Source organism: Anabrus simplex, chromosome 5 (genome assembly GCF_040414725.1).
Source record: "Anabrus simplex isolate iqAnaSimp1 chromosome 5, ASM4041472v1, whole genome shotgun sequence".
Classification (NCBI taxonomy): domain Eukaryota; kingdom Metazoa; phylum Arthropoda; class Insecta; order Orthoptera; family Tettigoniidae; genus Anabrus; species Anabrus simplex.
Window position 1 is genome coordinate 358951044 of NC_090269.1, and position 23584 is coordinate 358974627.

Below are 23584 nucleotides of genomic sequence, written 5' to 3' on the forward strand. Positions count from 1 at the left end.
TAGCCATATCGTACCTTTTATTTTCAGTTTCACTTTCACTGTTTCGTTTACTGAAAATACGAACTCCTAAGTAGACTATTTCGTGGCTGTTCGAGCGAAAGGTCACATCTCACAATGTTATGATTGACTAAATATCCGTATTTGACTGGGAGGCGTGACCAGTCTTAAGGAACATAATGGATAGGAAGAGCACTGGGAGATATGACCTTCAGACCGAACAGCAACGATTTCTTCCTTTAGATCTATATCCTATATAAGTTCGAAAGGACGAGGTAATGGTCTGTCCACTACCATCCAGTAACACTTAGTTTGCCTTGATTCAAGGCTTGCTTCTTCACTGAACTCTTCAGTGCGTTATAGAAGTTTTTCCAGCTCTTCCTCCAAACTTGCCAAGAGTTTACTGTCATCTGCGTAGCTGAGGGAGATTGTCTTGTCATCTATTTGAACCCCTACTTTTCTAGTTCTTTGCGACTTTCTTGATGATTCATTCCTCATAGATGTTGAATAAGCCTGATGACAAAACGCATTCCTGTCTGACTCCTTTTCCGACCTTAAAGGGCTCTGATAACATTCCATGGATTCTGATGTATGCCTTAGGTACAAAAGTAAATTATTACACACGCAACATTTTTATTTGCTCCTTGAAAAAATACTTCATGGACAATACAATCGCCTCATTATGTAACTATGATTGTAAAAAAACAAATAGCTCTTCAAAGGGCTCTGGAAGGACGAACAGCACTTTCGGCTTATCTGCAAAATGGAAACAGATGCTAGTGAGTTTCTACAATAGAGATACTACAGAGAGGTGCGAATTTCATTGCAACACAAAGTAATTCAAACATTATCAGGTAATACATGCATAAGTTATTCGAAATGAAATCTCATTCATAGTCACAGAGGACAACCATGTGGGATCCCTAGACAAGCAAGAGAAGCAGTGAGAGACCAAGAAGTTGGGCAAACGACTTCAGGCAGCTCCTACGACCACACTGGATCAGGACAGCGCGATCCAGAACTGATTGGAAAGGGATGGAAAGACGGTGGTTCAAGTAAAATGTGAAAAGTGACAAAAGAGTTATGAAACAGAATTATAAAAAGTAAACTTACGTACGTGTGGTGAATATTGTTGAAATAAGTACTAAATAAAGAATTAAAGACGATAAATCTCACATAAGGGAAGGCGATATGTTAAAAGTAGGTATCAGCTAACCCAGTGAAAAATGACTATAAAAATGATATAAATAACACCATTATTTCATCCTCATCACGACACGCAGTGTCCTCGGACACTTCCGGCACTAAAAGCCATTCGCCATTTCATTTCATTTCATCTGATTAAGTCCAGGAGCACATAACTTGATAAAAAGTACAAATAATTACTGCTTGACACGCTACTACAGATCCTGTGTCATGTGACTTTATCGCATGGCCCGCAGAGAAAGCACATACTTATGTGAGCAGTTCTTATCCTGAATGAAGCATGTGAAGTGCAGAACAAGACAAGAACTCTGATTAGTGATTACGGACCAAAATCAGGAGAATACTCTGTGCATAGATACTTCCAACATTGATGCCAGAATCAAGCTGGTCAAGCAGAAACATAGCCAAGTTTCCCATTGAAAGTTACAGAGAACGTTTTCATAATTATCGTGCATTGTGTTTTCAAATATGAATTGTATTTAGTAATCAAGAATACTCTCTTCATTAAATTACCTAACTTAAATAATCACACCTATTTATTTATCATGATCAGAGTTCTAATTGTTTATTTGTCCAACCCTTGTCCCGTTTCTCTGCGGGATCGGGTATGAGGTGAGATGGATCTGTCGTGACGGGTTTTTATGACTAGATGCTCTTCCTGACGTCAACCTCATCAGAGGAGTTAATGAGATAAAATGAATGACGCGATATATGACAGTAGGAAGGGAGAAGCCGGTGCCGGCACATAGCCTACTCCTGTCGTAATCCCTGTGGGTGGAAGACGCAGACGAAGAATACACCCACGGTATCCCCTGCCTATCGTAAGAGGCGACTAGAAGGGGCGACCAAGCGATGATGAAATTAGAAGCATGAAACTACTTGCGATTAGTACCAACAGGCGGGGAACACCACGGGTCACCTTTACTTGCAAGTAGTACCGCTATGTTAGGTTTGTGATTAGTAGCAGCAGAGAGTGGTTTATTGTGGGTTTACAGTACCTGTGATTAGTACCACTATATGCGGAACACCACGGGTTTACATTGCGTGTGATTAGTACCCACTAAGTGAGGAACACCACGAGAATACCGGCGTCCGCGATTAGTATACCTATGTGAGGAACACCACGGGTTTGCGTTTTCTATGAATGGCGCCATTATGTGAGAAACACCATAGGTCTGCGTTACCTGAATAGTACCATAATGTGTGGAACGCCGTGAGTTTACGCTACTTTTGATTAGTACCGCAACATGAGAAATACCATGGTTCTACTTTACTAGCGATACGTGCCATTTTGAGGGGCCATCGACCTGGATTTTGGACCCCTTTAGACAACAAGCATCATTGATTCAGGATTGTACTTTGGAAGCAGTCCCTTGGTCAGTAAAACTATTGTTTTAAGATAGTTTCTGGGGTAGGTGGCGCATTGCGGGTCGGATCCACCGATTGTTTTAAATTCATAATCATTGTCCATCGTCAATTCTAGTCAGTGGATCGATTTTTAACTTTCATTATCGTGAGTTCGATCTGCTGATTATTTTTTTTTGCTAGGGGCTTTACGTCGCACCAACACAGATAGGTCTTATGGCGACGATGGGATAGGAAAGGACAAGGAGTTGGAAGGAAGCGGCCGTGGCCTTAATTAAGGTACAGCCCCAGCATTTGCCTGGTGTGAAAATGGGAAACCACGGAAAACCATTTTCAGGGCTGCCGATAGTGGGATTCGAACCTACTATCTCCCGGATCCAAGCTCACAGCCGCGCGCCTCTACGCGCACGGCCAACTCGCCCGGTGCTGATTATTTTAAACTGATATTCATCCATTCATTCTTCATCATCACGTTTTGAATTCTGATCAGTGGATTAATTTTTGGAATATTAAATTGTCATTACATATTATACCACTAGGGGCCTATGACTAGATGTTAGGCTCCTTTAAGCAACAATCATCATCATCATCATCATCATCATCATCATCATCATCATCATCATCATCATCATCATCATCACTCCTGTCGAATAGCACCAAGGGACTGCTCAAGGCTTAACGTTCCCATCCGACGGACGAATCACTATCAACAGCGTAATATGCCCTCACTCCATATGAGCACTGCGGAGATGTTTGGAATTTAATCCAGGCGTTTGTCACGCAATCTAGTGCTTAGAAAAACTGTATATCACCACCTCCCCTACCCTGCCGACCAGCATTCTGATGGTGAACATTTTTTCGACCAACGGGACTTGAACCGGCTAACCACGGTGTCAGACCGTGTAGATTATGACTACCAGGCGTGCTGATTGGAGTCCTAACTGTTCTCTTAAATTTGAGTTTGTTTATTTTTATAGGATTTCATGTAAAATATCAAATGTCAACGTATCTTGTGAATCTGGGGAGTCTTTTACAATTATAAATACCGCAGTCTACCTTAGTGGGCTGTGAGAGCCATGGAAATGTTTAATACGGCCCACACTCTCTAAAAGGTGGTAAAAGAAGTTGTCAGTTTTTACAGTTCACACACAAGGCATAACACTGATGACTAGAGAAGGTCCAAGCCTTTTAATAGTAACTACATGTTTAAATTGTCTAACTCCTTAAATATTTGATTTGTGAAATATCTGATCAAACGTATTCGAACACCTATCAGAAAACTGTAATAAAATTGTCCGTCTGACAAATTTTCCAAAAAATGGGAAGTGGGACGAATTTTCACCTGCCGTAAATGCGGTGTAGGGATAGCGTGCCTGCCTTTTACCCGGAGGTCGCGGGTTAGATTCCTGGCCAGTTCAGGGATTTTTACATGGATCTGAAGGCTGGTTCCGTCGTGCTGACCACACGATACCTCGTAATCTGCAGGCCTTCTGGCTGAGCAGCGGTCGCTTATAAGGCCATGGGGCTGTTGTGGCATGGAGTTTTGGTTTTGTTTGGTACATGATTGGTAACATAGCTATAAGTCTCCGAAGGAGACATTCAACTTCGGGACAGAACATATTTGTTGAACACGGGTGTGCTAGCCTAATGGTATTATCTCTAGCTTCTCACCAAAACGGCCATATTTCGAATCCCGGCCAATGCATATAGAGTTTTTAATTTGAAAATTCATGTCGCCATGATTCGGATTTCATATAGAACTGGAGTTCTTGATACCAACATTCACGTAAAACTACAAGGTTTCTTGCTTCTCTCTGAAGTGTTGTAGCCGTTGCTGTTTGTGATGCGGGTTGTTCGGGTTCGGAGTGAATCAACAGTCTGATTCATTCCAAAGGTGTAGATGGGATTCGGGTCATAACTCTGGGACAGGCAGTCCAATCCATTTCAGGATCTTCACAATTTGCTTTACATCGCACCGACACAGATAGGTCTTATGGCGAAGATGGGATATGGAAGAGCTTGGAATGAGAAGGAAGCAACCGTGGCCTTAATTACGGTACAGCTCCAGCATTTGCCTGGTGTGAAATTGGGAAACCACCTTGAGTGGGGTTCGAACCCACTCTCTCTCGAATGTAAGCTGTAAGCTACGTGGCCCAGACCGCGCTGCCTTTTCTCAGTCATTTCATATTCCTTACTGTCCATTAGCTATTTCTGCTTTATGACGGGGAACATTGTAATGCTGATGGAGACGATATTCATCACCGTGATCAGTACACTAGGTGTAAAGCGAAGTCCTTGTAAAATTTCGCGTTTAGATATCGTGCAGCATTCAGAGTGGACCAAGCCTCCCACCTCCACCAAATTACAATGTTAGTGTACTCATGATGAGAGGTACCTTCCTCCAGATATTTGTCCCACCTATACACTTTATCGGACCGTCACGTGGTATAATGTGATTTACCAATTAAAGCACTTGTTTCCAGTTATCCAACGACAGATCGAATTGGGCGTGTGGTTAAGGTCACATAGCTGTGAGCTTGCATTCGGAAGATAGTGGGCTCGAATCCTACCGTCGGCAGCCCTGAATATGCTTTACTCTGGTTTCCCATTTTCACAGCAGGCGAATGTTGGAGCTGTACTTTAATTGTAGCCACGGCCACTTCTTCCCAATCGTAGCCCTTCGATGCCGCGCTGAGTGGCTCAGACGGTTGAGGCGCTGGCCTTCTGACCCCAACTTGGCAGGTTCGATCCTGGCCCAGTCCGATGGTATTTAAAGGTGCTCAAATACGTCAGCTTCGTGTCGGTAGATTTACTGGCACGTAAAATAACGCCTGCGAGACTAAATTCTGGCACCTCGGCGTCTCCGAAAATCGTAAAAGTAGTTAGTGGGACATAAAGCAAATAACATTATTATTACTTAGTCGCAAAAAAAAAAAAAAAAAAAAAAAAAAAGGTAAAGAAAAGAGAAGTTGTCAAACGTCTGATGCTGACTACAGAACCCAGTTTCTCCTAAATGTATACGCACAGTCATTGCTTTGGTTGGACAATTAGTAGCTCTGCGGAAAGTGCGACTGATTGTTCCACTCTACGTCAGATGGTTTTCACGAATCACTTTCTTCAACGGCCGATGTTCGCCATCTCATTAAATATGTTGTACCTGGATATGTTTAGTTCTAGGTGTGCGTTCACATTTACAATTCACAATTCCATAACAAAAAAATGACTACACGCATTTCAGAAGGGTTGAAATGTCTCCGACAGATTTATTACGATTGTTATGACCAATAGCTGTATCCCATTCGAAGTCACTGAGCTTCCTATCATTGAGATGGCTATTTCTTTTTAAGGAAATTCTCTCTTCCTGTCTTCCACTTTTTATACCTTAAGAGCGGCATCACTACTATCTAGGTTTCAGTTTACTGTTACAGAGAGGAGCTCGGTTACTTTCGATCAGATAATGAATGCTAATTCGAAATGAGTGAAGTTGCATATACCTTCAAATTATGTTCAATATTACATTTACGGTAAGTATTTAAGTCTTATTAATTTTAACTAAATATTAATCAAAGGATGGCCATATAATGCTATTTTCACTTCTTCAGGATCTAATCCACAATTAATGCCTATAAATATGTATGTTATATATTTATAAAGAGACAGTGGAAAGAATGATAATAATGTCCACTGTAGATCTCCATCCTCCCTACGCAGTCGATCGAATTAAGTGGAGGGCGAGCTGCAAAACGACAGGCCCAAGAACACAAACGGGAATAATGCCAAGAACAAGGTACAATCAACAACTATACCCCATTCAGGAGTTGCCTGGCCGAGGCGGTAAGGCGTGCTCGGTTCACACTCTCTGCAACTTCTTCTTCTTATAATAATAATAATAATAATAATAATAATAATAATAATAATAATAATAATTGTACCGGGCGGTACACCTCCACGCCGCTTATTTAAAATTTGCGCCAGTTGAAACTCCTCTGCTGGAGGAAGTCTGAACTTTATCTACGGTATTAATTTTCTACTTTCTCAGAAGATGTCACTACCTGGAAATTTTGGAGTTTTTGAACTGTGTCATTTTCGACGTATTTTTGTTTTGCTTGTAGTAAGAAGTGTGAACTTTCTCTTCTAGAGGACACTACTGAAGATCAACAATAGTGCACCCTAGTGCGGAGTGAAAGAACTGTTTTCTTTGGAGAAAATTTAATTTCAAAAGTTTGTTCTTTGCTAAATTTCTTTCAGTCATTGTTTAAGTTGGCAATATTAACCCTTTCTTTCCCCTTGTTTTGAATTTAGCCAATCCCGAATTTCTTAAATTAATTTTCCACCAATGATGTGTTTCTTCTTCATCTTGTGTAGGGGTTTTCTTTAACCACCAATAAAAGATTGTGGGCGGGTGTTTTCCTTCCTAAAACGCCTCGAACTTTCCGCGAGAGTATATAAACTGCTGATTTTAGGGTCTCTGCGCCACTTCTGTTCCATATTTTCGTGTGTAAAGTACATAGCAGGGGGCGGGAAGCGCCTCTTTCTTCGGCGGCAGTCAACAACCAGGTAATGGCCGATGAATTACTTCTTTTCTTGCTTGCTCAGCAGTTTAACTCTCGGGGCGGGTCCGAAGTTTTTCCATTATGTAACCTTCCTTAAAATGTAAAGAAACTTGTATCTATTCTATCTTTTAAACTACAGATTGGGATAGAGAGTGCTTAACCCTCTCGAGCTCCCACTCATATTGTTTTGAGGTGAACTTATTTTCTCAACCTATTCTTCCTTAACATTATGTAAATTTGTTTCTTTCTAAAGTCACCTCTTTAGTATGGGATTAGCCCTTGCATTTGTGGCCTAGAGCCAGATTAGGTTTTAAAAGCAAATGTATTAGGAGGGCAGTTCGCCTCCTCTCAACTTGGTATTTTAGAGGTCATGTAATTATCCTTTTATCGCTTAATAGACCTCAGTATGTTGGGTATTTTACCCCTGTGCTTACGTCCTTAGAGGACAGTTGAAAGTAGAGTTAGGTGTGGCCTTGTGATAGGCTTAAAACTTTGAGAGCGGATCGCTCTTTTGCAATTTGTTTCTGCGTGCCTCTAGGAGGTATTACTGTGTAATTCGGAGCTAGTGCTCCTGGGCATGATTGGGGTTTTCTGCCCCTTTGCTAAACCATATGTACACGTAAATTCGGGCTAACTGCTCGAGAATTGGAAGTTCGGGGCCCGAAGCCCAAAACCTGTAAATACTATTGTTGCTCTTTGTTGCCTTGCTACTCTGTACCTGCCATTCTTGTTATTTCTGAGTTTGAAAAGAAAATATAACCTTGTTAAATTTTAAATTAATTTTCTTTCGTAGCTTGAGACCTGTTCACCACCCCGCACCTTCTTTCACCTCTAACTACCACAAAAACACGGTAACAAGTGGTAGCAGAGCGTGGTTGAATGGGTCTCAATTTAGCCCCTTTTGACGGCTAAACATTGTTTTGTTCCGAACTCTAACCATTTTCTCAGTTGCTGGAATTTTTTGAGTTTTTCAAAATTGTTCTGTCATCATGCCCGGCCCTCGCGATGTTCTCAATCTTAACTATTTGCGCAAAGAGGAGTTGATCTATGAGTTAACTATCAGAAATGTGCAATCTGGAGGCACGGTTGCAGTAGACACAAATAAGCTTAGAGAGTCCCTTGATTTGCCCATTTCCATCCCCACCTTGGGAGAGAAAGAAATTGACGACTCTCTTTCCACGATCGTCGAGAATATTACTGGGCTAGCATCTGTAGTTAGTTTTTTATGAAAATGATCCTTCTCCTAATCAAATTAAGCGTGTGCAAGCCAGGCTGTTTCATTTTTCAAATAGAGTTAACGATCTGTTGTCTCTAAAGTTGAATGACGTTCAGAAGAAGGAAGCTAGTACGCTGCTTGAAAATATTTCTGAATTAGCTAGCAAGGTCACTCAATTGTTAACTGGGGAGGTTCCTCCCAGAAGCGATCTACCCACCACTGTGAATGTAGGTAGCGAGGAAGAGCCTCCTAAGGGAGAAGTAAATAGGAAAACCATCGCTGCTCAAACAACCTCTGCCCCATTGGACGAGTCTGAACGCCGTAACTCATTAAATAATGTACGTTCAGAATTAACTTCCTTGCCACTGAAACCTTTACCTACTATGTCACCCGGGTTCAGCAGTTTGCCTCATCCATTGGCAATGTTGCTCAGAGGTATCTCTAAGTTTTCCGTTAATACCACCAGTGAAGTAATATCCTTTTTAAGATTTTTAGTTGAATTTCAGGATCATGCCCTTGTGTTTTCTCTTTCCCCATGTCAGATTTTGCAAATTATCTATCCCTATGTAATTGGCATTCTCTCCGACAAAATAGTAAGAGCCATTGCCGAGCAATCATCTATTGAGGATTTCCACGCCCACTTGCTAGCTAACTTCATCCCGGCTAGGGCCAGGTCCTCCCTTATTCAGAAGTACTATTATCGTGTACAGCGTTTGGATGAAAACTTGGCAGACTTTATCCAATATATTAAATTCTATACTAGGGCGTTTGCTCTTCATTTTCCTGAAGACCAGATTGTACAGGCTATTGTAGAAGGAATTTCACCATCCTATAGGTCATATTTGTGTTTCGCGGCGTGCCCGCAAACCTTCTCGGAACTTGAAGCATTGGCCGTTTCAGCGGAAGGGGTTAGATACGCCGATTCCTTGCGTGTCGCGAAAGAACCCCCACCTTCCTTCAGTAATACTCGGCCTCCACCTCGCTGATCAGTCACTCCTCGTAAATGTTACGCTTGCGGGTCGCCTGACCATCTGCGGAACAAGTGTCCATTGATCAAATCTAGTAGGGCAAATAATGGAGCTGGTTCATCACAAGGCTGTTTTAAATGTGGGGCTTTCTCACATATCGCCAAGAATTGCCCAAATTCAAATAGCACCCCCTCCTGCTCAACTTCCGGTGTAAATTCCACCAATGCCAATAATAAAAAATGACTAGTGGCTTCGGCTGAGTCGACTAATCCTTCTTCCCGAGGCTCAGCCCCTGGTAAACAGGTCGAAAATTCAGGGAACGATCAGTCTTCAAATTCATCTTTTGAATGCCCTAAAGAGTGTCTTAGGATTGCGGCGGATACCCCCGCACCGGTCCCCTTTCTCAAAATTGAGGTAAATAACGAACCTATAACAGCTCTATTAGATTCAGGCAGTGTTTGTTCTATTATTTCGGCCGAATGGTATGCAAAATTGAAATCTGTAAACTACCTGACTATGACTCATCTCCTGTTCAATATGTTTCGGCTAATTCATCCCCATTAGAAATTCTAGGTTCTTTACAGGTCAAAAATCGTATTTTTAAATTTACATGGAAAATCAAATTGTTGGTGGCCAAGCACTTGTCTTGCCCCATTATATTGGGAGCTGACTTCATTTCCTACACTGGTCTTGTGCTCGATCTCCAGAGTAGGTCGTGCTCTTTCAAATTTGCGTTTAATTGTATAATCCCATTATTGAAATGTAATTCTGTACCATGTTCATCTATTTCGCCTACCCAGGATGAGATGTTGTTAGACCTTAGACATCTACCTGAGGAGCAGGCTGATAGTATTCGTAAGTTGTGTCAGTCGTTTCCAGAGGTGTTCTCTGATACTCTTGGTGTTACTGACCTTATCGAATACAAAATTGAGGTCACGGATTCGATTCCTGTCCGTTTTCCACCTTATAGGCTATCTCCACCTAAAATGAAGGCTCTGAAAGAAATCATCGATCAGATGTTGAAGGATGGTATTATTAGGCCCTCTAAGTCGGCGTATTCGTCGCCTATTTTTCTAGTCCCGAAACCCCAGGGGGGCTTCAGGCCTGTCATTGATTATAGGGCTCTCAATCGGAAGGTGGTGTTACAATCTGTGCCCCTTCCCGACCTTCATTCTTGTTTTTCATGGTTCCGTAAGGCCAAGTTCTTCACCATCTTGGACTTGAATCAGGCCTACAATCAAATTCCTCTAGCCGAAGAGTCTAAACATCTTACAGCGTTTGCCACGGACTGGAATTTATACGAATACAACCGCGTGCCTTTCGGGCTCCCCACGGGAGCAGCTGTACTCACTAGGTTGCTAGATAGGGTCTTCTCCGACATCAAATTTGAGTACTTGTACCACTACTTGGATGATGTCGTCGTATTTTCAGAGACTTTTGAAGAACATCTAGATCATCTGCGAGAAGTTCTCGATCGCCTTCGTAAGGCTGGGTTAACTGTCAAGTTGTCCAAGGTTGCCTTTGCTAAGCCCTCTATGTCATTCCTAGGGCATATTGTGTCACCTGATGGTGTTGCAGTCGATCATTCGAGAACACAGGCCATCCGTGATTTTAAACCCCCTAAGGACATCAAAGGTATCGCCAGGTTCATTGGAATGGTGAATTTCTTCAGGAAGTTCATTCCTAACTTTGCTAATAGAGCGGCGCCCTTCAACCTTCTTCGTAGGAAAGGCATCAAATTCGAGTGGGGACCTTCTCAACAAGCCGCTTTTGAAGATCTTAAATTAGCTCTCTGTAATGTCCCTGTCCTTGCTATGCCTGATTTCTCAAAGAAATTCATTGTCCAAACCGACGCGTCGTCGTCAGCAGTAGCTGCAGTCCTTCTTCAAGAGACTGAACTAGGGAGGCGACCCATCGCCTATGCATCTAGGACCTTGTCGGCTCAAGAAGCCAAGTATTCTATCTATGAGCTTGGAGGTTTGGCAGTCTTATTTGCCTTAGAAAAGTTCCGTCTCTATCTTGAACATGTCAAATTCGACCTGGAGACAGATAATCAAGCCTTAAGCTGGGTCTTAGGTAGGCCGCGTCGTACTGGCCGTATAGCCCATTGGGCCATCCGTATTTCTGCCTTCCAATTCGATGTCAGGCATATCCGAGGCACCGAAAATGTTGTTGCTGATGGACTCAGCCGTATGTTTTCCAACGACGTCGAGACCCATGGACTGGTCGACAGTTCATCACCTTCCGAGTCCATACTATCTGATGTTAATGCCATCTTAACAGATGCTCCCATGCTCTTTAGGGATATCGAGAAATACCAACGTGAAGATCCGACGCTGGCTCCGATAATGGAAACCCTTTCTTCAGGGGAACATGTGGTCCCTTATGTTCTGAGGAATGGTGTTTTACGTTGCCCATCGAGGCATGATAAGATGATGAAAGTTGTCGTTCCAGCTGTTCTTGTACCTATGATCTTCAAGTATTATCATGAGACCCCATTAGGAGGGCATCTTGGTATCTTTAAAACTCGTGAGAAGATTCGTGAAATGTTCATCTGGAAAGGTATGGACGGTGAAATCCGTGAACTAGTGAAGGCTTGTAAATCCTGTTTGCTTAGTAAACCAACCATGTCCACCAAGGTAGGCCTTTTGTCTTCTCATCAAGCGTCGCGCCCCATGGAACGCCTGTATATTGATTATGTAGGACCCTTCCCCCAGTCTAAGGGAAATGCTAACAAGTTTATCTTTGTATGCGTAGATGGCTTTACTAGATTTTCCTGGTTATTTCCGACTAAGCTGGCTACCGCTCAGTCCACCATTACTTGCCTAAATTCTATTTTTGCTTCTTTTGGTCCGTGCCAATATATTGTGTCTGATAATGCAAAGGCGTTCACATCAAATCTTTTTTGTAAATTCTGTTTTGACTTGTCCATCTCTCATGTAACTACTTCTGCTTATTACCCTCAACCATCTCTGGCTGAACGGGTTAATCGTAATCTCAGGTCCGCGCTTATTGCCTATCATCATGAAGATCATTCCAGGTGGGACACGTCCCTGCATTGGTTAGCTTTTGCTTTGAATTCGGCGGTTCATGAATCTCACAAGTTTACTCCAGCTTCTTTGATGTTCAAGTTCGTTCCCAACACGCCGCTCTCTAACCTCTGGTCTCTGAGTGACATTCTACCCGAGACAATAGATCCGGATAATATTAAAGATCTTTGGAAGAAGGCTAAAGCCAATCTTAAAGTCTCTCATGAAAAGGTTAGGGAAAGATATGATCGTGGACGGAGACCCACCCATTTCAAGGTAGGTGACCAGGTGATGGTCAAGAATTTTGTTCCCGCGGGCAAGCTTGCCCCCAGATTTCATGGGCCGTGTATCATTCTAGATTTCCGTACGCCGGTCACATTATTATTAAGCAATCCAGCCACCGAGAGGATATTTAGGGTTCACCTGTCACAGGTGAAACCGGTGTAATTTCTGGGTTAACTTGCTTCATATAATCGTGAAAGGAATATGAAGGTTATATTTTTTTGAGTTTTCACTTTTAAGGCATTCTGCCCCTTCTATAATATTTTGTTTCATATGTAAGTTTTTTGTAAACCTTCCCCGCACGGTTAAACTGCCATCCTATCCTTGCCACGGCCATTACCACGCTCCCGTCTCCTGCTCCACTACACACAGTGGCTCGCATCTGAAATGAATTTCTGCACGCCGCTGGCCCCTCAACCTCTCCACAAAGCCTGTGCCCTCAAAAAAATGATGATGGTCCAACAATTCTGCCGCCTAGCTTTAATGTTTCAGTGCCCCCGCAGCCGCGCGGCGCCGTGCTGCGACTGGGATAGAGGAAGGGCCCCCTCTTCCCCAGCCAGGACGACATGTGCACGGCGAGCCGGAGCCCTCCTCCCGGCCAAGGCTGATGTGCGGCGCACGACCTGCTACTGGGCCGCAGCCTGTATATGTTCACCGCGGGCGCGGCGTGCTTCAACACTTCTACTCCTCTGATAGTGCGGGCGAGCGGTATCTCAGGGTACTTGAGGGGTCCGAGCGGCCTCCTCTGGACACAAGCTGCAGCGGCCGGTCTGGCCATCCAATTTAATTAACTACATGGACAATTACTATCAGCAATTACTACACCTGAGAATTCAACAACAATATCTGGTGGACTTAGAAAATTTTTTTCTCAACTTTAAAACTAAAGTTTTCCTTCTCAATTCAACCTTCTACAAACATTAAGACAGTACTTCCGCTGTTACTACAAGAATTTTTGAAACTGAATCAAACTAAATTTCACCCATTTCGATAAATACTTCTGCAATCAATCTTCATATCCACATCATAACTTGGACCTTGTTTTCAAACAAATTTCATGTGTCACCCCTGGAGGAACCTTTGGGGGGGGGGGGAGGTCTGTACCGGGCGGTACACCTCCACGCCGCTTATTTAAAATTTGCGCCAGTTGAAACTCCTCTGCTGGAGGAAGTCTGAACTTTATCTACGGTATTAATTTTCTACTTTCTCAGAAGATTTACCTGGAAATTTTGGAGTTTTTGAACTGTGTCATTTTCGACGTATTTTTGTTTTGCTTGTAGTAAGAAGTGTGAACTTTCTCTTCTAGAGGACACTACTGAAGATCAACAATAGTGCACCCTAGTGCGGAGTGAAAGAACTGTTTTCTTTGGAGAAAATTTAATTTCAAAAGTTTGTTCTTTGCTAAATTTCTTTCAGTCATTGTTTAAGTTGGCAATATTAACTCTTTCTTTCCCCTTGTTTTGAATTTAGCCAATCCCGAATTTCTTAAATTAATTTTCCACCAATGATGTGTTTCTTCTTCATCTTGTGTAGGGGTTTTCTTTAACCACCAATAAAAGACTGTGGGCGGGTGTTTTCCTTCCTAAAACGCCTCGAACTTTCCGCGAGAGTGTATATAAACTGCTGATTTTAGGGTCTCTGCGCCACTTCTGTTCCATATTTTCGTGTGGAAAGTACATAGCAGGGGGCGGGAAGCGCCTCTTTCTTCGGCGGCAGTCAACAACCAGGTAATGGCCGATTAATTACTTCTTTTCTTGCTTGCTCAGCAGTTTAACTCTCGGGGCGGGTCCGAAGTTTTTCCATTATGTAACCTTCCTTAAAAAGTAAAGAAACTTGTATCTATTCTATCTTTTAAACTACAGATTGGGATAGAGAGTGCTTAACCCTCTCGAGCTCCCACTCATATTGTTTTGAGGTGAACTTATTTTCTCAACCTATTCTTCCTTAACATTATGTAAATTTGTTTCTTTCTAAAGTCACCTCTTTAGTATGGGATTAGCCCTTGCATTTGTGGCCTAGAGCCAGATTAGGTTTTAAAAGCAAATGTATTAGGAGGGCAGTTCGCCTCCTCTCAACTTGGTATTTTAGAGGTCATGTAATTATCCTTTTATCGCTTAATAGACCTCAGTATGTTGGGTATTTTACCCCTGTGCTTACGTCCTTAGAGGACAGTTGAAAGTAGAGTTAGGTGTGGCCTTGTGATAGGCTTAAAACTTTGAGAGCGGATCGCTCTTTTGCAATTTGTTTCTGCGTGCCTCTAGGAGGTATTACTGTGTAATTCGGAGCTAGTGCTCCTGGGCATGATTGGGGTTTTCTGCCCCTTTGCTAAACCATATGTACATGTAAATTCGGGCTAACTGCTCGAGAATTGGAAGTTCGGGGCCCGAAGCCCAAAACCTGTAAATACTATTGTTGCTCTTTGTTGCCTTGCTACTCTGTACCTGCCATTCTTGTTATTTCTGAGTTTGAAAAGAAAATATAACCTTGTTAAATTTTAAATTAATTTTCTTTCGTAGCTTGAGACCTATTCACCACCCCGCACCTTCTTTCACCTCTAACTACCACAAAACACGGTAACAATAATAATAATAATAATAATAATAATGATAATAATAATAATAATAATAATAATAATAATCACCTTTAGGTGCGTTTACTCCTCCTTAATACTGGTTGTCCGGTAGTTCTTCCTGACATTCCTGCGGTCACTAAAGGTGTTGCTGCAGTCGTAGGTAGGAAGGGCTCCAACAGTTTAGGAATCTCCACACCTTCCAGCTCCAGATCAGGGAGGACAGGGTCCACAGTACCTACAGGAGAAAATTCATGTTCTAATTTGTGCGATGTAATTGCTGAGAGCCTCAGGATAAGAAGCTGTCATCTATTAACTTTACTTACATAACCTGTTGTATTTCGAAATCCATACCAACATAGTAATTTTTTTTCTTTTTGCTAGTTGCTTTACGTCGCACCGACACAGATAGGTCTTATGGCGACGATGGGACAGGGAAGGGCTAGGAGTGGGAAGGAAGCGGCCGTGGCCTTAATTAAGGTGCAGTGTTGAGCCGTATCCTGCCGGCCCATAATAATAATTAGAGTATTATTTGACCCAATATGTAAAATTTATTCATAAAAGTTACAGTTGCACCTGTTAGTTTATTAATGTTCCCGCGGTGACTTCCTTTATTACGCTGTGTTGGAGCATTAACTGAATATACACATGTGTAAACATTGCTCCGGCCAAATAATTTTAAGCATCGGGTCGTAAATCTTACCTAGACTCTGAACTGAAATATAATTTATGAATATGAGCTCCAACAACATGGTGCATAATCGCTTCTCAGGGTAAAATTCGCTTCATTATTCCCATATGCTTTAAATAAATCGCGGATTCCGTTGAAGAGTAGATGTCCGTTGAAACAATCATACCGTATCCTTATGTCAAGGAAATTATCTGATCATCACTTAATATTTAGCGTAAACTAACTCAATAGATCCGTATATTATCATATTACTTTATACTACAAGTTACCTAAGGAATAGAAATGCGAAATCAAATCTATATCTAATTTATTAGCATGCTAATGTGTAATAAAATTGAATAATATGCATTCATTGGCAATAAAGAAATGAAAATCGTGAAATTACAAATATCATTCTCAAAATGCTTGGTTTCCGAGATAAACATATTTGAAAGATCTTTAAGTCATCAACATATTTGCTTACATTCTCGTTAAGTATCAAAATATACCATATCTTCCATGTTTAAATTGATACAAGGGGAAAAATAGGGACCACAACTTTATTAAACCAAGGAGGAGTGGAATATCTTTCATTTAATGTTGTTTTGGATTTTCTTCGGGGCATCATTTAAGTTTCAACTTGCTTTTCGGTCTATTTGACACATTTACTTGGATACATGTTTGGATTCTTGTTTGGATTCTTGTTTGTGACTCACCACGTTACGAGATAAGCATTTCCATGTTTAAATATGGGTTCAAAACACCCATGCCGATATTAATATTCCTATCATAACCCAAATGAATAAATTAAATCAGTACATCACCATATGTACAAAATAAACCAAACAATTTTAGTACAGAGTGCCATAGATTTGATAGTACGTCAGTCTAACCTGCGAAAATCGTGCCATGCAGTCCTAGTCATGTGCCAATATATTTACATATTCTCAAATATCTCCTCGCTGTGCCATGGTTTTGTTAAAGTAAACCGTACTTCATATAAGCGTTAACGTGCTGACCTTCAAATACGTAAATATGCGAGACTCCACTCTATTCCCAAATATATATATTACGTAATGTGCAACAAACACGTAACCTCTCCATATCTACCGCTGAAAGTTACAACGAGACACATTATGCTTGATTCGAGACATACATTCAACTCAACATGGCCTAAATCCTTCACCTGCAGTGCTAATCCAAATATAAATATAATATGTAACACAGGAATTCGCAATTCAATCATCTATCCCATTCTTAAACAACGAACAGAAACATATCTCCTCACTCTAATTACAACATGCCATATTAACATTCTATTTCCTTCATATATATAAATATACCTCCATTTTTAAAAATATCATCATTCAATTCCACTAAAATAACCTCTGTGTTACGGTAGCAATACTTAATAACCTGATTATTCTCTAATACACTGCAACTTCGTAATATCTCAAATACTTCCTTACAATGCTATTATCGTACTGGCCATGATTGGTACACATATTGACCTGAAGTTTTAGGTTACCTCTCGTATTTTGCCTGCATTTTTCACAATCTCTACTGGTTAAACGCTTCACGGTCTACACGTATTGATTGGCACTAAACATGCACAAATACTCAATCAGATCTAGTTTCCAATAACCTTAAAATTATCACATTAGCACTGTAGTTATATAGCATAAATTGGCGCATTTCATCGGCTAATAATTGGCATTTATATTCATATATCCTTTCATTGGCACTTCATCTCTTACATCTAGCACTCCTGTACACCTATAAATATTTTTCATCAATTGATTTGAAATTCATTATGATGCAATTCATAATACTTATCTCGTAACGGGATTTTGCTGCTGGATCTCTGCTGGACTACGGCATCAATGCTTTACTTCTCGCAGCCCAGCACTCGCTACATTCAGCTGCGCGCGGAACGACTGTCGTTAGTTTACACGCTCGCGGCCTTCTCGGGAAGGATGTTGTGAAGCTATGCTCAGAGCTGCCAACCTCTGTACGGAGGAACTAATGAGTGAGGTGCTTCGATAGCTAGTGGCAAGACGATTAGTCTGGACGGTTAGGATTCTTGCCGTGGACAAGACGATTAGTCTGGACGGTTAGGATTCTTGCCGTGGACAAGACGATTGGTCTGGACGGTTAGGATTATTGCTGTGGACAAGACCATTGGTCTGGACGGTTAGAAGCCGCGAAGCGGCCTTAGGCCCCTAGTTTCATGTGAAAACATGATTGGTCTGGACGGTTAGGATTCTTGCCGTGGACAAGACGATTGGTCTGGACGGTTAGGATTCTTGCCGTGGACAAGACCATTGGTCTGGACGGTTAGAAGCCGCGAAGCGGCGTTAGGCCCCTAGTTTCATGTGGAAACACGATTGGTCTGGACGGTTAGGATTCTTGCCGTGGACAAAACGATTGGTCTGGACGGTTAGGATTCTTGCCGTGGACAAGGCCATTGGTCTGGACGGTTAGAAGCCGCGAAGCGGCCCTACGCCTCTAGTTTCATGTGGAAACACGATTGGTCTGGACTGGTTCTTGCCGTGCGGACGGTTAGGATAAGACCTGGACAAGACCATTGGTCCGGACGGTTAAAGCCGCATTGTAATTTTACATGGTGTTTTTTTGTTTGTGCTTTTATTCATCCGGGGTTGGTAATGCAATGTATTTATCAGCATTGATGGCAATGACGTCACATTCCGTTCACCATGACCAATGAGAATGCAAGAAACTACTTGAGCCATGGACGATGGCGGCTACTGTTCTTTATTAGGTTATAAAAGTAAATATATTTCTCGGGGCGGGCTGGTGGGTTCCTAGACATGGCAATGAACACATCTCTCCTCTAAAAGGAATTCCAAGTAAGATTTACATTATTTTCACTTCCCTATAATGTTATAAACGTTGGGCTGCGAGAAGTAAAGTTTTACCGACTACGGCATCTTGGAGTAGGCGGCTCCTGCGATCCAAAGATTACGTCATCTGCGGCTCCGGCTGGGGTCTTGGCTTGAGCTATTCAGTCTTGAGCGAACATTTCTCTCTGTTTAAGCTGAGTCCATCTTGTCACCAGTTCTCATGCAATCATAAAAGAACAAATACATAGTAGAATTCATAGTATACTGGTGAATAGTAGGCTACTCAATGCGTAATATTTGTTTTCAGAAACTCGTAATGGACGAGAATATTCTTTTCTTAATTTTTAGATTTTTCTCTATTTCGGCCTACTTCTTGCTATTTCTTTTGCTTAAACAGATATTGTCTCCCTCCTGGAAACAATAAATTATGCCGCTATGGTACTAATTTCGGCAATGTATAACTCGGCTGAAGTTTCCTTTCGTTTCTGAGTTTAGGTGTTACAGTAACGAATATTTCCTTCAAATCTACTCCTTTTCTGCCTTATGTTCTTGCAGATATAGTCTTCTCTGCTGTTTGTATATTAATGCTTTCGTATTTAACGTTGCGTTGATCCTTTTTAAATCTTTCTGTAAGCCGTGCTGCTTCCCTTCAACTTGTAACTCTTTCTTCTCAAGGTAGTCAAGAATCGTTCTCATTCAAATTTTTCAGTCCATCATTATTTAATTCTTTAGATTCTTTTTCCTTGCGGCCGGCCGATATCGATTTATTAGATCTCTACTCTGTGTACTTGCACCTGAAGCTATTGTGCGCCATTTTTGTCCACTGTTTCCATGACATTTACGGCCGCTAATGTAACGTAATGGTACACAGTCTAACATGTTAAAGCATCGTATCCCAAGATAGTTGATACCGGATGTTGAGCAAGACTCTGAGTCGCTGGACATTGCTTCATATTTCCGTATGACCGTGAGAAAGGGTGGCGTAAACAAGCGCTGGCAAGGATCGACACGTGTATTAGATGCTGACCAAGCAATATATTTCAGCCAATGGAAATTAAGGACTTGGAAAACATGGAGGCCACACCGCGCCAAATCTTAATTCCAGAATGACCAACGTGCTCAGTTGCTAAAGTCAGTTTCTGTCAGTAATCGGTTTTCTACAGTTTCAGAAGTCAGATATATTTGGAAAAGTAATATAAAAAATTGGTGTAAGCGATTTGCTAGTGCTTGAGCTGTGTTTTGTAAATATATTACAAATAATATTGTGTCATCATATACGACGAATATTCTGATTGGTGGTTGGTTCAGACAACCGGGAACCCCATTATTAATATGGCGTCACCGAAGCCTCATCAGTAACCCTAGCTCTGGAGAGCGTCACTCTGTGTTAAATGCTTGGATAGTGCGGAAGCACAAATTCTGAATTGGTGATCGTGATTCCAGTAACAGTATCTGGTTCTAAATGATATTTTAAATTGTGCAGTTGGAAGATTTTACTGTTCTTGAGTAAATGGAATAGTATATTTTAGCAGAGTTTACTTTCAATATATAAAGACGGTGCTTAGTGACCGCTGTGTAACAAGTGTAGTGGAAACGTGCTATTGTTTCACTACTTCGCGACGGGCGCGTTTCGCGAGGAATTTCCGTAGCGAACCGTGTGCTGCTCTTCAAACTGTATTCTCACCCTTTAAGTGAAGTGTATTATAATTATATCAGTGTGTTTAGCTGATCTTGTAAAGAGAAAGGGTATTTCGGCTCGTAGCATTAAGCAGCGAAGATATTGTCAACCATAGTCTTCTGTGTTCCAGTGGATTATTTTCAAGCAAGATGATGGCCATGCATGCAGAAGAAGGGAGTGCATTCCCACATGTTAATGCTGTGATTAACATGGAGTAAATCCCTAAATCAGCGGGGATGTAAGCTGCTATCCTGGTATCTCGAGAGTCGTCGGATGGAATTCAGTTAAGACGCACGTGTTATTTATGGCATGATATGTAAATTATGTTAAGGTACTAGGGCAGTGTAGATAGAATATTTAACTTCATGTAAAGTAAGCCCGACGGCACGTGTTTGTTTGATTTTGTTAATATGATAGATTCGGATACGAGAATAATGCATGTTTATTTTATTTTCATTTTGCTTTATGATTAGATGATTGGGAAAATGAGGGATTGATAGGATTAGTTGTTGTTTATTTACGTATGTTACTTAGTATAGGGTATTCCGAGTTTTCCTTATATATATGCTAGAAGGGCTAGATTGACAGGTTCATCTTTATACAACGTTCAATACGTATTAGTTCATTTCATTTCGGTTATTCAGAAAGACAGGTATAGATATTCTGCATGACGCATGATTTTACGGAAGCTGACTGAAGGAGCTGCAGAACGTCATTGTTAAAATATGATCTTTGAGTGAAGTTGGATTCTGTTTTACCTGATGGTCTGTAAAGGACACGAACTGAGTCTCATAATGTGGAAGGCCAATGGGATTTATGAGAAATAATGAGATATAAATTGCATGCTGAATTATAATATATTGATGAAGGATGATTGTATGCCTGACAAGAGAAAGAATATTGTGCAGATGTGTGTGCCTGCTAAGTGTCTTCTGAGTGTACATGGTGATCAGAATGGACAGTATTAATTCCAGACTATTGAGTCTGATGATATTCAATGGTAAAAGCATGTTAAGAACGAATGAATATACGTGAGTTTCCGTGTAGCCGGCGAAAGGCGTTATCTCATGGCAAGCTGATTTCTGGCCTGTGTTTATCTCTAGGTGTGAAGGAGACGAGACTTCCTTGTGACCGCCCCGGGAGACAGAATCCAAACTTTAGCATAGTGTTGAGTTCAACATTTCTTTTCAGCTCATAATCTACCCGGAAGTACATGACGGATGACCGCGCTGTTGAGCGTTCAAATGCAGCAGAAGGAGGTAATGTTGCCCATTGCTTTCTTCATGATATCAAGGGTTATTTATATGTCTTTCCCTTACAGGATGATGTTTTACATTGTTATTTGTGATTGTATACCTTGTCTCGTTGTTTTAAAAGGGAACAGCCCGAGTGCTGAAGTATTGATGGTTTATCTAGTTCTGTCTAGATCTTTTGCAGTGAACCGGTTTTCACATTAGAATCTGTGTAGCATTTAAGACTTTACTCGATATCCGATGTATATAGATGTGTTTAGTTTGTTTATTTGAATTGTTGTAAATATAGCGTAGGATATGCCCCTAGTATTTTGCATAACTTACATAGCGTCCATTGCGTCTTAATTATTTTCCTTTTCGTCGTAACTTTTCTTTATAATGCAACTTTTATTTAACGGTAGTATTTCGACGACTCTCGGATTTAACTTAAATTTGGAAACCGTATTGTTGTGATGCGATAGTGTGTAACTCCATACGGAAATACCACATGTCAGTGTTTGCGTACACTTGTTGCCAGACAATATGAACAATGGACTATAAGAAGCAGCTCAGTTTTGATGTATATAATGTTCTTTGTTGAACTTGATTTTTAATTTCAAATTTTGTCTTATCATTCAAGTAACGTTTTGATTTCCATTTATTTTCTACATTTTTGAGTTCACTTTGACATATTATTTTTTCTTGATTTTAGTGTTTTCTCGTAATATGATCGGGGATATTTATCAATAAATCCATCTTACCCCTATGGTTGTTTCTCATTCGTGTTATACCTCCATTTCCTGTCATTGATAGATATTTTAGAGTAGAACTTCGACTTTTTATCCTGACCCAACCGACAACCTACCCACACTCTGCCCAACCCTGAGTTAGTCGGATGTTCATACAGGAATGGGGGCATCGTCCTAGAGAGTATTTACCCCTGGGTACGGTGCAGTGTGAAAATGGGAAACCACGGAAGACCATTTTCAGGGCTGCCGACAGTGGGGTTCGAACCTACTATCTCCCGAATACTGGATACTGGCCGCACTTAAGCGACTGCAGCTATCGAGCTCGGTACATAGTAAATTAAAATATTACAGAGAGAGACTGTTACGCTTTCTACCGTTCACTCAGCAAGCCTCTGTAAATTAACTAAGAGCCTCCTCAATCAATCAATCAATCAATCAATCAATCAATCAATCAATCAATCAATCAATCAATCAATCAATCAATCAATCAATCAATCAATCAATCAATCAATCAATCAATCAATCAATCAATCACCACTGATCTGCATCCAAGTGGCAGATTCCCTATTATTTTCTTAAGTCATTTCAAAGAACTTGGAAATTTATTGAACATCTCTCTTGGTATATTATTTCATCCATTAAATCCCCTTCCCATAAACGCATATTTGCACCAGTTCCTCTTGAATTCCAAAATTATCTTCATGTTGTGATCTTTCATACTTTTAGAAACATCACCCTTTTATTCTTCTGCTAATCTCACTCGACGGTGTCCCTCCACGGACAGCTCGGAACATACCACTTAGTCGAACAGCTCGTCTGCTTTCTCCCAAGTCTTCCCAGCCCAAAGTTTTGCAACACAACTATTTCGTCGGAAATCACCCAGAACATGTAGTGCTGATCTGCTTCGAACGTTTTACAGTTCTCGAACCAATTAATCCTGGTGAGCGTCCCATACTCTAATTGTGGTATTACCAGAGACTTATATGCCTTCTCTTTTACAAGCCCTAAATACCTCATAATTATATGTGAAAAGATGTATAACCTGTATTGACAATCCCGGTTATGTGATTACCCCAATGAAAATCTTTCCTTATATTAACACCTATGTACTTACAGCGACCTCCATGAGGTACTTTCACACCCTAAATGCAATAATTAAACCCGACAGGACTTTTCCTCTTGGTGAAACTCATAACCTGACTTTTC

General features: G+C 41.2%; 1 protein-coding gene across 1 annotated transcript in view; it reads right to left on the reverse strand.

Annotated features, from left to right (window-relative positions):
- Positions 1 to 618: 618 nt before the first annotated feature.
- The window catches only part of LOC136874538 (uncharacterized), a 149043-nt gene continuing 126077 nt past the window's right edge, over positions 619 to 23584 (reverse strand). The window contains exons 13-14 of the mRNA XM_068227835.1: positions 15258 to 15423; positions 619 to 753 (exon numbers count right to left, since the gene is read on the reverse strand). Coding sequence (XP_068083936.1) covers positions 15260 to 15423 — 164 coding nt within the window. The 3' untranslated portion in view covers positions 619 to 753; positions 15258 to 15259. The remainder of the gene's footprint in view (positions 754 to 15257; positions 15424 to 23584) is intronic.